The following is a 15,073-nucleotide window of genomic DNA, read 5'->3' on the forward strand; positions in this document are numbered from 1 at the left end:
GCTCCTCATCTTAACTGCTGCAAATTGCTTGTTCACCTGCCTCTCACTCTGGCCCAGATACCGGTGGTGAGAAGGAGGAGTAATAGATGCCACTGACTACTTGCTCACTGACTCTCTGTATGTCAAAGAAGCAAGTGGCTTGGAACCAGGCTACCTGAAAGACAGCCTTCTCCCTGGAAAGAAGGGGGCCTGCCTGAGTCTTAAGAGCTTCAGGAAAGGCCCTTCTTTTGAGACCACTGTCTTAAGAGGTACATCTGGTGGTAATGCAAGGGGGGACCATCTCAGTGGAACTCTCTGACAAGGGAGGCTAAGTTTGCTCCCTCTTTGCTGTTCCTCCCCTGGCAGGCAAAGACCGCTTTATTCAAGAAGGCCTTTGTGTGTAAGCAGGTCTGTTTATGACTGTAAGCCTCCTTAAGTGCCGTTTTTGTTGGTAGAAAGGCAGAGTAGAAATAAAATAAATAAATACATACATACATAAATGATAAGAAAGAGGATGAGGAACAATAGCAGCTGGTGACAATGGAGGCAAGAACATAGACTCACTGAGAGAAGGGATCCATTGATGGTGCCTTGCCCAGGGGCTCTCTAAAACCCGGAGCTGGCATTGCATTGTTTTCAAGTCTTTATTTTATTGATCGATTTTATTTATTACATTTCTATCCCGCCGTTTTTCCTCCTTAAGGAACCCAAGGTGGCGTACATGACCCTCCTCCTTTCCATTTTATCCTCACAAGAACAACCTGTGCGGTAGGTTGGGCTGATAGTCTGTGACTGGCCCAAAGTCACCCAGTGAGCTTCCATGGCTGAGTGGGGACTAGAACCTGGATCTCTCAACTCCCAGTCCAGCACTCTAGCTACTACACCACATTGGTTCTCCAATTTGACCCTGGGAATATGGTACAACTCTGTGCCTGGCACCTTTACTAAAATAATGTTTTCCCCTTTGGTGATAAGAATGGGGAAAGACTGGTCATAGAATATATTGAGATATTCTAGGGTAGCAGTGTGGCCAATCTATGCAGTATTTATTTATAGTATTTTGACTCCACTCGTGAGCCCAAAAAGGCTCCCAGAGTGGCTTACAAAGATTAACAATGAGACAGTCCCTGCCCTCAGGCCTACAATCTGAAAGGCATGACACACAAGGAAAGGGGATTGGGAGGGAGGAGGGAAAAAAGAAAAGAAGCAAAACCCAGTTTTAAAGTCCTTTTATGTGTTCTTCCTGATGGGAAGGCAAAACAAGCTCCCCGTAGCTGTTTCTTCTCTGGCTGATTTATGGGGCTAGGCTGGTCTTCCCCTTGCTTGATGTCCTTCCTGGGAGCATTACTCATGACAGTACTCATAACCTTGGACACCTGCATTTCATTTTAATAATGGCAAGGATAGAGTGACAATACCAAAGATTTGGAAGGAAGGAGAGAATATCCATACAAGATTGTCACAGAATAAATAGCTTTGGTAAGTGATATTAAATCACCCCTGTCCAGAAATGGTGATCTTTATGTTGAAAATCAAGCTTATAAAGCATAGTCTGGATTGGATCCCACAACTACAGAGAGTCCGCTGTAGGACTAACCACCCATATCCAGCAATTCCATCTGGCTCCTGCATTCCCACATGCCATCAAGCCTATGATCCATGCTGTCATCTCTGACATAGTTGATGACTTGCTTCACTTGGTAGGACTAATCTGTTTATGAACATGCTAGACAAATTATAGGTTCCATCCAGCCAAGTTAAGCAGTTTTAAGTTCCACTGAATTCAGTGGTAATTTAAGGACCCTCATTAAAATTAATGAGGATTTAGAGCATAACTTTGGTTGGATTGTGCTCTATGAAGTATTTAAGCAGAGGCTGGATGGCCATCTGTCAGGGTTGCTGTAATTGTAGATTCTTGGTTTGTCCAAGGGATTAGACTAGATGACCTCCAAGGAAACCTTCCAGCTCTAAAATCCTATGACTCTAAATGCTTTATAGAGTAAGATATTGCCCCAATTATGTCCTCCTCCAATCTGCTCAACAAGATTTGTTTTTTAAAAATCCAAACCAAAATTAAGGAAAATCATTAAATGATAGGAAAGAGCATCAATGCAAAATGGAGAAGCCAGGGGAGTGTTTCCACGACAATGGAAGGTGAAGTGAATGGAGGAATACCAGATTTTTCATGGAATTGGCTTTGGTCTGTGCAGGGCCCCACAAATGAGTTCACCACACCATTATAAGTCACTTCACAGAAACATACTTCTGGGTGGGGGGATTGGAACTGAATGTCATCAGACTGGCAGGGGCTGCTTAACCAATAAGAGAGGCTCCCCCCTCCAGGCTCTACTCCTCTTTCTCCTGCCCCTGGAGCTCCCATTAGGTGATGATGCAAAGGATTGAAGCTGGCATTAATTTTCTTCCGAAAAGCCTTGAACCAAACTTCAGAGGCGCACAGCTTTCAAAATAGTGCTTCACAGCCATTAGAGGAGTTAGTATGCCTTTCACCCGATGAATACTTCATGTACCATGGGTCTACTTAGTCCTTTAGGGCTTTATGGGGATCTCAGTAAATTCAGGAACATGCCCATTGACCACGGGCGTTACTTCTGAGTAGCTTCTCCAACCTATGCCTGATTCTGCCAATCCCCCCCCCTCTAAAATCGCACTACCACATTAGCAGGAACCCCTGAACAAATGCGCTATTATGTGATAGTGCAATTGTGTGTTAGCACTATTTAACGATAGAGTGATAAAGTTATAGAGAGATACTGACATAGGGAGCATGGGTATTGCTGGAGAAATGCACGATAGTGCTATAGTGAGATAGCGAAAGAGGGGGGTAGAGGTGCTGCTGGAGAACTGGGGCTATTTTTGCTATTGTATGATAGTGATATCTTTTAAATGTGCAACTGAGGATTCTGCAGTAACTACCTCTGGAACTGTGATCTGTCTGAGAACTTACAGAATCATAGAATCATAGAATAGTAGGGTTGGAAGGGGCCTACAAGACCACTGAGTCCAACCCTCTGTTCAATGCAGGAATCGAAGTCAGAGGGGCCATTTTCACCCATGGGTGACCTTTCATGGGCTGCACTGGGAGGAGAAAAAGAATAAAATTAAAAAATAACCGGTTTGCCACTGAAATTCCGTAGCAAACTGCTCCCTAGCACTTAGCAGCACTATAAAGGTTAGATTTAGTTTCTTTGCAGGCTACGTCTGACTGTTTTAATGCTCCATAGTGGCTACAGAGTAGTAAAATGGACAAATTTAGTTTGTTACTCTGTTTTTTAAACCACATTTTTTTTGTGTTTATTGTGATTTTATTGTATATATTTGTATTTCTTTGCGATTATGTTGTAAGTGGCCTTGTAGGATACAAGGTGGGATATAAGTTTTATTTAAAAAATAAATATGGACCAGTGGATGGACAAAGGAAAGGATGACCTTGGCACTAAACATTCTGAGGTAAGCTGTTGCTCTGACAAAAGAACTGAATGGCATTGATCCAGGAGAGCACTAGTGCAGCATTCAGGGGTGTACAGCTATAGTCTTGTGTACGTTGTCTGGCAGTGGCTCTCCAGAATTTGAGACTGGAGTGTTTCCCAGTCTGAACTTACAGTGCCAAGGACTGAAACTGGGATGTTGCACATGCCAAGCACGTGGTCTACCACTGAAGGGTAGGGAACCTCTCTTTCAGCTGAGGGCCGCTTTCCTTCAGGGATAATGCGGATGGAGTTGAATGCCAGCAGTGGGAGCCCAGTGGTGGGCAGGCCACCTCCTTTTTCTGTCTCTTTCAGACACCTCCTTTTCTCTCTCTCTCCCCCTTTCTCTTTTGCCCCACCCAGCAGGCTGCCAGTGGAGGGACAAATCACTCTTGCCAGAGGTCTGAACTCATTGCTTGCATAGGGCTTATGAAATTAGGCTGAGGGCCCATATGCAAGTCTAGGGTGGCAGGTTCTCCATCTCCAAGCTCCAGCCATGTTCCCTCAATTCACTCTTTAGAAAGGATAGTGAATGGAGCGGGACTAATTCCAGCCTTCTTCTTCCCCATCTAGCTGGCCAGTACAGCTCCAGCTTATTTTACAGCACTACCTGCAGAAAATGGAGGGCCTGTTTGTGTGCATGATTCTCTGCCCAGTTAGGAATAAGCCAAAACCTGCTTCTCAGTGCCTATGGGCTCTAGCTAGACTAGGAACAGGTAGAGGAGACAACATGTAATAAGAAGGAGGAACAATTCACAATATAGGAATGTAAAAATGTAAACATCCCACAAAATGATTCATAATAATAATAATAATAGTAAAAAGGTCAATTTGGAACTATATAATATGTTGGGAACTATATCCAACCTATAATTTGGAGCCTATATCCAACCTATAATTATAATACTGCATGATCTTATTTAAATGTTTCATAACGCCAGTATTCTAAATTTCATTTTCTCCATTATTAAGGGGCGGGAGGAGCCACAAAACTACTTAATGAAAATCAAAGTTGTAGGAAATATTGTGATATTGAGGCATGTTGTGTAAGAAACCACACACAACACTGAGATGACAGAAAGCTGTGATAAGCTAGAATCATTTGTTAAAATAATACAAACATTCTCCTTGCATTGTCAGCAGAGGCTGTAATGCCACTAACACAACTAGATGTACTTCTGGTAAACAACATCAAAGGATAAAAGAAAATCTAGGGAAAGAGGCATATGAACAAGGAAATATTATAGTGGCTATCCCTGTCACAGGGGAAAGAAGTCCATTTTCTAATAGAAAGCACAAATTGCTATAACACTAATATTTTTCAGATGATGTCTATAAAATTTTATGCAGACTATTCAAAAGAAAACAACTACAGAAATTGAAAATTATTTCAAATACTAAAAGCCTGACACTGACTACTGTTCAAGGATAGATAACATTGTCTAATTCCTAAATGTCATTGTCTAAGTAAACAGCACCACCTGGAGGCTTAATCGCAGTATAGCTATCTTACTAACAGTTATTTCAGAGAAGGTGTTTAAATACATTCTTAGCATTCTTCTAGTAATTACAAAATTCCACACAGCATCAGTTCAGCCTTGGCTGCTTCTGGGCCAACATGCAATAACAGCTGACAGATGATGTTAACTACATTAGAAATATACCACATAAGTAAACATAGTAAATTTGGAGCAACTGCTGGTATGAATTTAAAAATCTGTATCCCATCTCCACTCACGCTTAAGGTGATTAATAACTATATATAAGGGGCTGACATGCATGCTACATTATGTTTTTCCCAGGTGTCTTTTTATAGTGACTTTCTGCTTCCAATACTCTAGTACAACTAAGCTGAACTAGCTGCATACTCATCCTGTTTACTGTCTTTATTTATCTCCCCTGCCTCAGTTCTCTTCCTTCTATCTATGCTTAGACTGTAAACCCCCTGGGGGAAGGACGTCTCCTTTCATTCTTTGTAAAGCATCATGAACATAAATGGTGCTCTATATATGAGTAAATAAATACATAAATACATAGCCCACCCTGCTTTAACATCTAGTGCTGGTGACTGACTCCTGCCTACTGCATGAAAGGTTTATTCACTAGTCTGACACTTGACTAGGGATGAACGAATCTGTCAAGTTCAATTCCACTCAGTTTCTCATTTTTCTGACATAACGTTCTGTCCCATTTCTGCATCAGTTTGTACATTTGTGTGTGTTTTTAAGTCCGCATGAAAATTCATATATATATTTCCAAGTGCATTTCTCAAAATGTCTGCATTTTGTTCGCATTTGTATGTACTTTTCAAATTCTGTGCATTTTTTGCAGGTGATTTCCCCTACGACAAAGCATTCTTGTGCACATTTTTCTGTAATATATACATTTCCAATAGGCCACTACCAGCTACTTGGTTCTACACTGGGACTCCCATTGCCCTGCAATGGGCATACACCCTGCATTGCCCTGCAGTGGGCATACACCCTGCATTGCCCTGCAGTGGGCATACACCCTGCATTGCCCTGCAATGGGCATACACCCTGCAACACCCTGCATACAGCTGTTCATGGAGTGGTGGAGGCTCCAATGGCTCCTGGGGAAGGATGTGCAGTGCACATTGATGGCACTGTTCAGAGGTCTCCAAACCCTCCCTCACACACACAAAGGGCTGGGATTGTAACGGTCTGCTGCTAAGCCAGTACTTGGGGCAGGGACTCAGTCTGTTCTATGATTTAGTCATGAATACTTAGTATCAGGACCAGTTCACACAGTCATGTTCTCATCAGTTCTCATCACTTATTCAGCATTTGATGACTTTCAGATAGAGCTGTCCGCAAAGGGCCTCTTGAAGTTCTCCACCTTACTTGTGGGCAGACAAATTTGGGAGACAATTTCACCAAATTTCTCCAGGGGGAGGAGAAATTCTCAATTGTTTCTCCCAGGTAGGTCTCCCCACTGGCAGGGCTTGTAGCACAGCTTCTTTCTCTTTGGGTAAGGGTTTTTGGGTTCTTTTGTGCTGCAACAGCATCAGCTGTCTCAGCAGGCTGACCCCCATTTTGCATCCACCACAACACAGGGGTATGAGGTGGGACGGTGTCCAGGGATGAGGTGGAGTTACTGATCTGCCAAAGTCGGTCCTCCGATTTCCTGAAAGTTTACTTCTCTGTGAAAGGGGTGTTCATTGTTCTGCCTCATTCTCAGGATGTTTTATAATTTATTTTTGTGGTGTTTTTGAGCTTACCTAATCACAGCTAGCTTCCAGGCTGTCTGCATGTCCTGATCTGAAAAAGCCCTGTGGGATGCATTACCTCATGGTGCCTTAAACTGGGCTTTAATTGAAGCATGGGAAGCTGAGGAGGCAGCCAGAGAGATGATTGCACAATGAAAGACAGGACACTTGTGCTCACTCCTCGGCCACCTCCTAAGTAAGGTAAGCTCAAGAAACCCAAACCCAACCCATGAGAATTTCTCCGAAATTTCTTCACCATTGAATCCTTTTCAAAAGCAATTTCGCTTCTTTCAAATGGAATGAGAATGGTCGAAAAAAATGTGGGAGAAATTTTTGGCACAGCACTACTTTCAGAGAAAATGTGAATTGTCTCTGCTGAAAAGTACTATTTGAGGCTTGACATTAGGTGATATGAGAAGCCTAGGATAATTAACCAGTGATTGCTCAGATTCACAGTGATTGCATAGTGATTGCTCCTTCCAACTCACATCCGGTGATGTGTTCCTCTCCCCATTACCAGCTGCACTGCGGAAGGCAGCGGAGATGCTATGAGTCTCTTCATAGCTAATCAGCTGCTGTTTGGGCTAGGTCTTCTTTTTTGTCAGAACAAGTAGAGAGGTCATTACCAGGCTCAGAAATACCAGTCCTTGAAGCTCATAATACTCAGCTCAATATGAAGCAAGCATTATGACCCCTAAATTCTTTTCCAACTCAGATGTTAATCCAAACCAGAGAAGAATATAACTCCCCCCACCCACACTCCCACACAGCCTCCAAATCCCTATCTTCCCACCTTGCCCCAAACCTCAACCAACAAAGCAGACAGAAGGTGAGAGGGGATCATGAAGGATCATGAATAGGTAGATAGGTGGAAGGAGGTAGGGATTGGTCCCCACTGCATCACTGATTGGTGGTTTAATAGGGTACAAATTAAACTTGGATTGAAAGTATTTCCCAGTGGTGGGGGAAGGAATAGCTTGGCTCTGCCATCCCTAACATAACCAAGGAAAGCAAAATCCCCACCTTATGGCACTACCTCAGTTATTCATCTGGCATATATACATTGAGAACCACTATTCTAGCAGGGGCTCCCTCTTCCGACCATTTGGCACCACTTCCTAAGTGCTTCTGTAACAGCTGTAGAGCAAGGCACTTCAGAGAGGACAACAGAACTTGTCCCAAGCAGAATCCAATCACTACACCTATAGTCAATGTCATATAACATGTCCAATGGCAACGACAAAGGCTGGAAGCAAAAGCAGGATCCAGGGTGTACTCAGGTAAGAGGGGAGAACATAAAGGAAAGGATGAGGAATGGCAACACTGCCGGTTAGGAACATGGGAGATGCAGGGAAAGAGAGTCAGTGGGGTGCAACCGTTAGCATGATGGACTGGACTAGGAAGGGCCAAGTTCGAATATCTGCTTAGCCATGATGCTCACTGGGTGATCTTGGCCCAACCACTATCTCTTAGAATAACCTACCTCACAGAGTTGCTGTGAAGTGAAAATGGGAGGGGAAGAACCAGGCACGCTGCCTGGAATTCCACAGAGGAAGGGGGATATATAAATATAATAAATAAAAATCTGGAAGCCTTGAATTTCCAGGAGAACTACAACAGTTAGAATTTGGCATCACTACCATTTGAGCCGTATGTCTGGGATTTAAACAATAAGGGAATTAAAACTGTTTTTCAGATCTAACTATATTTCCTAAGTTCATTTTCAGTGTAAAATCTAATGCTGCATTGTGCCTATGTTTTCCTAGTGTGAAGAGGAGTTCCATGACCTTAATGACTATGCTTTCACCCGTGTTGGAATTAGTGCTGTGTTGTTAATACTTCTCACCATATAATTATATAGCACTCATTGAGCTATATGTAGCTCTAGCTGACTTTTAGAGAAAGAACACATCTCTGAAGGAGCTGTGATAACAACAGTAGCCTCAAGAGGGTGCCACACTGCCATGTCTACAAAATATATTAAATGCAGCAGCAGCAAATGTGAAAGAGAAGAAAACACATCCCAACTTTTTCCACTTTATAAACAGGAGAGCATTTGCTTTAAGCCATCAACATATGATTTGCCACTGCAGATGCCCTGCATTGGTGTACATCTTTAGAAAAATGTGCACTAAGGATCTGTCTGAAATGTACTTGTGGATAAGCTCTAAGTACCTAAATATACAGCTCTCACAACAGAGATTATTTATGAAGTTGTACCATTTATAAACAATGGGTAGTATCCAACGTTAGTCTTACTTAGAGCAGACCCATTAAAATAAATGAGACTTCAGTTAGTCATGACTAACTGAAGTCTCATCCATTTTAATGGGTCTACTCTAAGTAGGGTAGATTGGATACAACCCAATGTATTTTACCAGATTACCACCCACAGCGTACCTGGAAGAGTACCACCGCAGAGTACTTCTCACACAATGCCTCCCGCATTCAACCTATGCCATTTATGTGTTGGTGAAACAAGCTGTCTGCCTTCCTCCCATGGCACCCGTTGTACTTAGTGTATGGGGTGGCGAAGGGAAGGACAGAAGGTAGCCACGAGACAGCACAGCTGAAGCTAATTGGACTGTTTCAGCCCAGTCTTATGTTTGGTTCTTCCCCCCACCATGAGGGTTGCTTGAGGATTTTGTTTTGTCCCATTTGGAAGTGAACTTACCCAATTTGCCCCTCCCAAAATAATGCACAGCTTGGAACACAGTTAACCTTCTGGAAGCACACTTCCATTTTGTGATGGTAGATTTAGCCTTTGAGAATGTGCCAAAATGCATACAAAATTCTATATATTACAATAAAATGAATATATTTTGCCATAAAATGCTTATTAAAAGGGTTAAAAACCGTGCACATGAATGTGGAAATGGGACTTATGAATGAAAAGTTGTGAAACTGACATATTGAAAATAGTCTGATCCATCTGTCCCTACACCCCTGCCCCAAACCTTGGCTTCCTGCTCTAGTCACAGAATAAATGAAGTGGTAAAGTTGTAAACACACTGTCCATTTCTTCCTTACCTCCATTTTTTCCCATATAATTTCATAATTATCCTGGTGTTGTATATCTTGCATCAGCTGCTGAATTAAAGCTGATTTATTTGTGGTAGGTATTTCATTTTTATCAGAAGACTGAGTCACTGATGCTTTTCGCGGCCTGTCGTCTAAGTATTTTTTAATGCTAGATGACGATGTACAAAGCTCTTCATCTGAAAGAATGTCACTAAGGGGGCCAGATTCAATGCTGTCACCTGTTGAGGATATTATGTCACTTGAAGAGCTTGGTGAAACTCTACCTAACCTTTTGTGCTTCTTCTTGATCTGATACGTTGGGTAAAGCTCAGAATCTGAGTTCATTTCTGATAGTTCCCAGTCATCAATGTTTTGAATGGCCTCTCCTTGAGATTTCTGGGGAAGGAGTTTTGTCAAGTTTTCTAATTTTAAAGCTAATACTTCAGTCTGTTTGAGGTGCGATGGGAGTGCTAAGTATTCATCGGAACCATACCAGGGCTCAACAACTTTGCCATCTGTATTAACATAACTTGGAGAAGATAAGTGGGTCTTTTTGCCCTTACTTCTTGGAAGGACTGGGGATGAAGACACAGCAGACTCTATGCCAGCCAAAGAGCCACTTACTTGTCTATGAGCAGGTGAAGCAGAATGATCTCTTTCACTACTATATTGGCCATTCAGTTCTTGCCATTTACAAGGATCAGAAGACGTGGAGGTTGAATCACTTTCTGTCCCTTCTATGGACTGCAAGCTACCAAAAGGGATTCCATTTTGCAAAGCAGTGACCCCTCTTTTATTCACCTGGTTCGTCGATGTAGCATTTGATACAATTCCAGATAACTTGCACGATGCCACCTCCTCAGGAATGTCATGGGACTTCTTGCACCTCAGTTTCTCCCTTCTAATGTTGTCGCTGGACTTACCTAGCCCTATGGAACTTTCCTTAAAGTGATTCTGTATTGTGAACTTGAGATTCTGATCACTTATGTTGTGTAAACAATCACATGACTGACTGATGGCAGAGGGACAGTTATTGTATGCTGTTTGTAAAGCCAGACAAAGCTTGGATCTGTCTGGTGGATCTAAAAGTGAGGGTGTGCTCCTACTTATTTCTGTCTTAAACATCAGAGAGATCTGTTTTTTGATATCACTGACCACCATGTCCGTTTTAAATATATCTTCTTTTAGAAACAAACCTCTTTTGGGCAAGGTGGGTTGTGTAGGAGAATCCTCATTGTAATCAAAACAGTCTCTTATTGATCTCTTGGGAGTTGAGTTTTCACCATGAGGATGATGTTTGCTTTTCGCACCATTGGTGGGCACGGGCAATGGACTGAACTCCTGTTTTACTAATTCAAAGTCAGTCTTGCTGTCAGCTGGTACAGCAGAATCCTCAGTGCAAGATGTTTTACAAAGAGGCCTATTCCCAGAAATCTGCATGAATGAAAGTTCTGTGGATACAGCAGATGATGCTTTGAAACCTTGGCCTTCCTCCTGGTGGTCTGTTGAGAAGGGTAAATGGATTTCTTTTGCATTAACACTTTCATTACATTTGGAAGCAATTGAATCTGTTGCTACTGCCAGTAATCCCACACTTCTGATAAGCTCTGGAAAGTCTTTTTCCATTTCACTGCAGCTCCAATACTCAAATGGTTTCACTTTACTCTGACTGGAGGTCATGTCACCAAGAGTGCCGAGCAAGTCCTCACTAGGGCTGTAGTCAGACAGTTCAAATGCAGTAATTCCACAGTCTAGTGACAAGTAATTTTGAGAGCATTTGATAGTTAACTGTCCTGAGTCATCCACTTCTGTTAAAGAGTCAAGCCGGTCCTGTGACAAAACAGAAATAGGAAAAGTTTTTGTTATTTTGTTATTTTTTTTGTTATTAGCTGTATTGTGTAAATGCCTTTAGTTGTGATTTGCTTGCTATATTTTCCAGTAAATTGTTGTGGTTAAAACTCAAGTGTCTGAAGTGCTGATTACCCCACATCTACAGCCCAAACCCCATGTTATTGGAAAGGGGAAGTTAAAAGAAGGAAGATGGGATTCTTACGGAGGCAAGAGATCCTTAAAGAGTTGCTCAGGGGGTCCAGGTCATAAGAGGAATCTTGACAGAGGTATACAGAATTATGCATGGTGTAGAGAAAGTGGACAGGAAGACATTGTTCTCCCTCTCACATAATACTAGAACCCAGGGTCATCCCATGAAGCTGATTGGTGGGAGATTCAGGAAAGGGAGAAAATGGATAGGGAGATTGTTTTTTCTCACTCTCTCATATTATTAAAACCTGGGGTCTTTCCATAAGCTGATTGGTGGGAGTTTCGGGACAGATAAAGGGAAGTACTTCTTCACAGAACACATGGTTAAACTATGGAATTCACTTCCACATAGAGTTGCCAGATCCTTGGAACTCGTCCAGAGTGTCCAGGTGGGATGGGAGGGGGGAAATCTCCAGGCAAGAGCAGTCTGCTGGCTGTGGGGCATTTTTTTCCCAAGCAGGAGGAGTCGGAGTCAGACACAATGGAAGCAGTGGCTGCTGCTGCACCTGAAAAGGGAATGGAGGGCTGTGCAAGGTGAGAAGCAGCGGTGGGCCATGAGGCTGATGATGGTGACCCCTCTCTATCCTACTCCTTCTCCTGTCTGCTCCCCTCAGACAGCATCCACAGATGCACACCCTCCTCTTGCCAGCCTAATCCTGGTGGCAGGATTGTTGGTCTGCTCTGGCTGGTATTATGATGGGGCAAGGAGGAAGGGGAAAAGGTTAAAGCAGGGCCTGGCTTGGCCTGACCTGGGTCATTCAGAGCAAATCTGGGGAGTGAGAAAGGGAAGAACACAAAGAGAAAGAGCATGAAGGAAAGAGAGAGAAAGAGGAAAGAGTGGGAAAGGGGTGAAAGCAGGGAAGAGGGCAAAAAGGCAAGAGTGGGAGGAAGGAAACAGGGGGAAGACATGACAAGAGAGAGAAAATGGCCAGGTCAAGGCCTGGGAAGGTGACCCTTCAGAGATCATTGTGAGACAGCTGAGCCCCAGCACTTGTTTTTTCAGGGACTGAGCTGAGCATAGTTCATGGGAAGCCGCAAGGAAAACAGAAATCCCTCGAGTAGGTCTGAGCATGTTCAGAAGGCCTCCTCCCTTCAAACCCTCCCCACAACTTTAACTGCAGCCTCACAATACCAATTTTGGATGAAGTGTTCCAGATGAAAGGCTGGCTTTTATCCAGAAAAATTTGAGTGACCTGGAGCCCTTTTAAAAACAAATGACATGGCGGGTTCCCTCCTGTTGCATCTGTGACAGAAAGAAGAACTTGCCTGGAACTCCCAGGCTGAGCTGCTGGAATAAGGACTAGAGGGCTGTTCTGTCACTTCATACAGTTTAGCAATAATGGCACATATGAATTTTTTATTAACTTGCCTATCTGAAAGAAAAGAGAGGTGAATCTTCATCCAGTTTAACAGTGCTTCCTGCACAGTTGGCTGGAAAAAGGTTCCTGCTTGTGTGAATGAGCAGACGAGTTGGCATTGATAGCATGGGCTTAATTATCCCTTATCACTCTTTTCCCATTATTGCTCTGCTGTGCTCATCAGGGTTGTTAAAGAAAAGTGGCAGAAGGGTGGTGCTTATGGATAAAGTGGGCTTCTAAAAGGAATCAGGGTGCAATCCTAGCAGGTTTAACCAGAAAAAAGCCCTACTTCTCCCAGCATTCCTCAGCTAGGGAATGCTGGAGCTGTTGGACTTTTTTCTGGCTAAACATGCATAGAATTGCACCCTCGGTGATTGAAAATATGGGACTGTGTTTGTTGTAAGGGTAATGAGCATTTGTGTGAACTTGACTGTTGGGTGAGAAATAAAAGAGAGGTGAGAAATCAAATCCTTCAGCCCTAAGGACACTTTCTTCAATTAAACAAAAATGCTATACGAAAGGATGCAGTAAAGAAATGTTGACTTTATACTGCCGAAATGTGTCATCCATCTTCTCTACTTCCCATCATGCATATGCATGATGGTATCTGTGTACCAGAGCAGTGGTATTCAAGGCTTTGTTTTGGGAAGCCATGGAGTTTCTCAAAAGCTTAGAATTGTTGATCTTTCCCCTGCACTGTTGAGGGTGCGTTGCAGGGGGCATGTGCAGTCCATGTGAGGCAACACTGAGGCTCAACAGGTTTGGCCAGCGCTCCTCATGAGTTCTGTTTTTAGATTCTATGGCAGGAATGGCTGGCTGAAATAATATGGTTTTATTGTTTTGTACTGCTTTTGTTTGTCGTGTTTGTTGTTTTGCTAGAACTAATTTTATACTTGTGATTGGCCTGTCAACAGAAAGGATGCCAAAAACATTAAAGGAGCTGCTTGCTATGGACTCATCTCAGCTTCATGGAGGTACCACTGTGTAGATGTCATCAGAAGAACAGCATTTCCCATGAATGGGTGTGTTTTGACAGTGGTGGAAACAATGGTGGAAACAAAGTGTAAAAATCCCACTAGGTTGTAGTATGTGGGCAAATACCCTACACTTTCTGTTGTAACTGCTACATATGTGTAACAAATGCAATCATGCTGGGTTTCCTTACAGTTACAGGTGGGTGCAATGTCACAGTGTAGCTAGCTGTATTACAGTCTGAATTGAGGTATCTTGTGAAAAGAATAGTTGGATTTCTTTGAACAGAATGATCAACACAAGACGCTTCAGTGGAGTATGGATAATTCTGAGAGGGATCCCCACCAGTCAAGCCTTACCAACAACAGCAGAATCCTAACTATATATACTCAGATGTAAGTCCCATTGAGTTCAATGGAATTTAGGGTCCCCTCTTCCTACAATTGCCTTCTTGTGACTGCCTGAGGGCACTTAACCCCTTCTAGCCAGAAGTGAATAATCTAGATTAAATGTTCCCTACACAGGCATTGTAAACAGGTGAGACTAAATGGTCCCCTCACTTCATCTGGAACTGGAAACACCCCCTTTTAGCTAAGATTTCTATCTTAATTTCTAACCAGACAAATGTTTTCTCATTTGTTGGACTTTGTGTTTTTTATCTGAATTACATGCTCTGAGCAACTGTGGTTGATGCTTAATGTATCATGCTTAATGACATCACCAGAGCTCGCCCCCTGTGACATCACCGAGGGCTTCCCTGTGACATCACCAGGGGCCATCCCTAGGTAGGGATGTATGGATTGTATAAACTCCATTCTGTCTGTGTTTTGCAGGTTGTTAGTCACCTTTCATTCTGTCGTCCGCCCATTGATGGAATTGGATTTTTTTTTAAGTTTCTGAATATGCCCATAGGTGAATTAGCACAAATTTGCACATGCAAAAAATATGCAAATTCCCACAAAACGTGCAAATTCCCCCCAATGCATATT

The 15,073-nt window shown here is 42.8% G+C and overlaps 1 protein-coding gene across 1 annotated transcript in view; it reads right to left on the reverse strand.

Annotated features, from left to right (window-relative positions):
- AKAP6 (A-kinase anchoring protein 6) overlaps positions 1-15,073 on the reverse strand; it is a 332,898-nt gene that overhangs the window by 245,622 nt on the left and 72,203 nt on the right. The window contains exon 4 of the mRNA XM_084827230.1: positions 9,724-11,544. Coding sequence (XP_084683356.1) covers positions 9,724-11,544 — 1,821 coding nt within the window. The remainder of the gene's footprint in view (positions 1-9,723; positions 11,545-15,073) is intronic.

This window comes from Heloderma suspectum, chromosome 1 (genome assembly GCF_057233095.1).
Source record: "Heloderma suspectum isolate Gila_16-S chromosome 1, 16-S_ref, whole genome shotgun sequence".
Lineage (NCBI taxonomy): Eukaryota > Metazoa > Chordata > Lepidosauria > Squamata > Helodermatidae > Heloderma > Heloderma suspectum.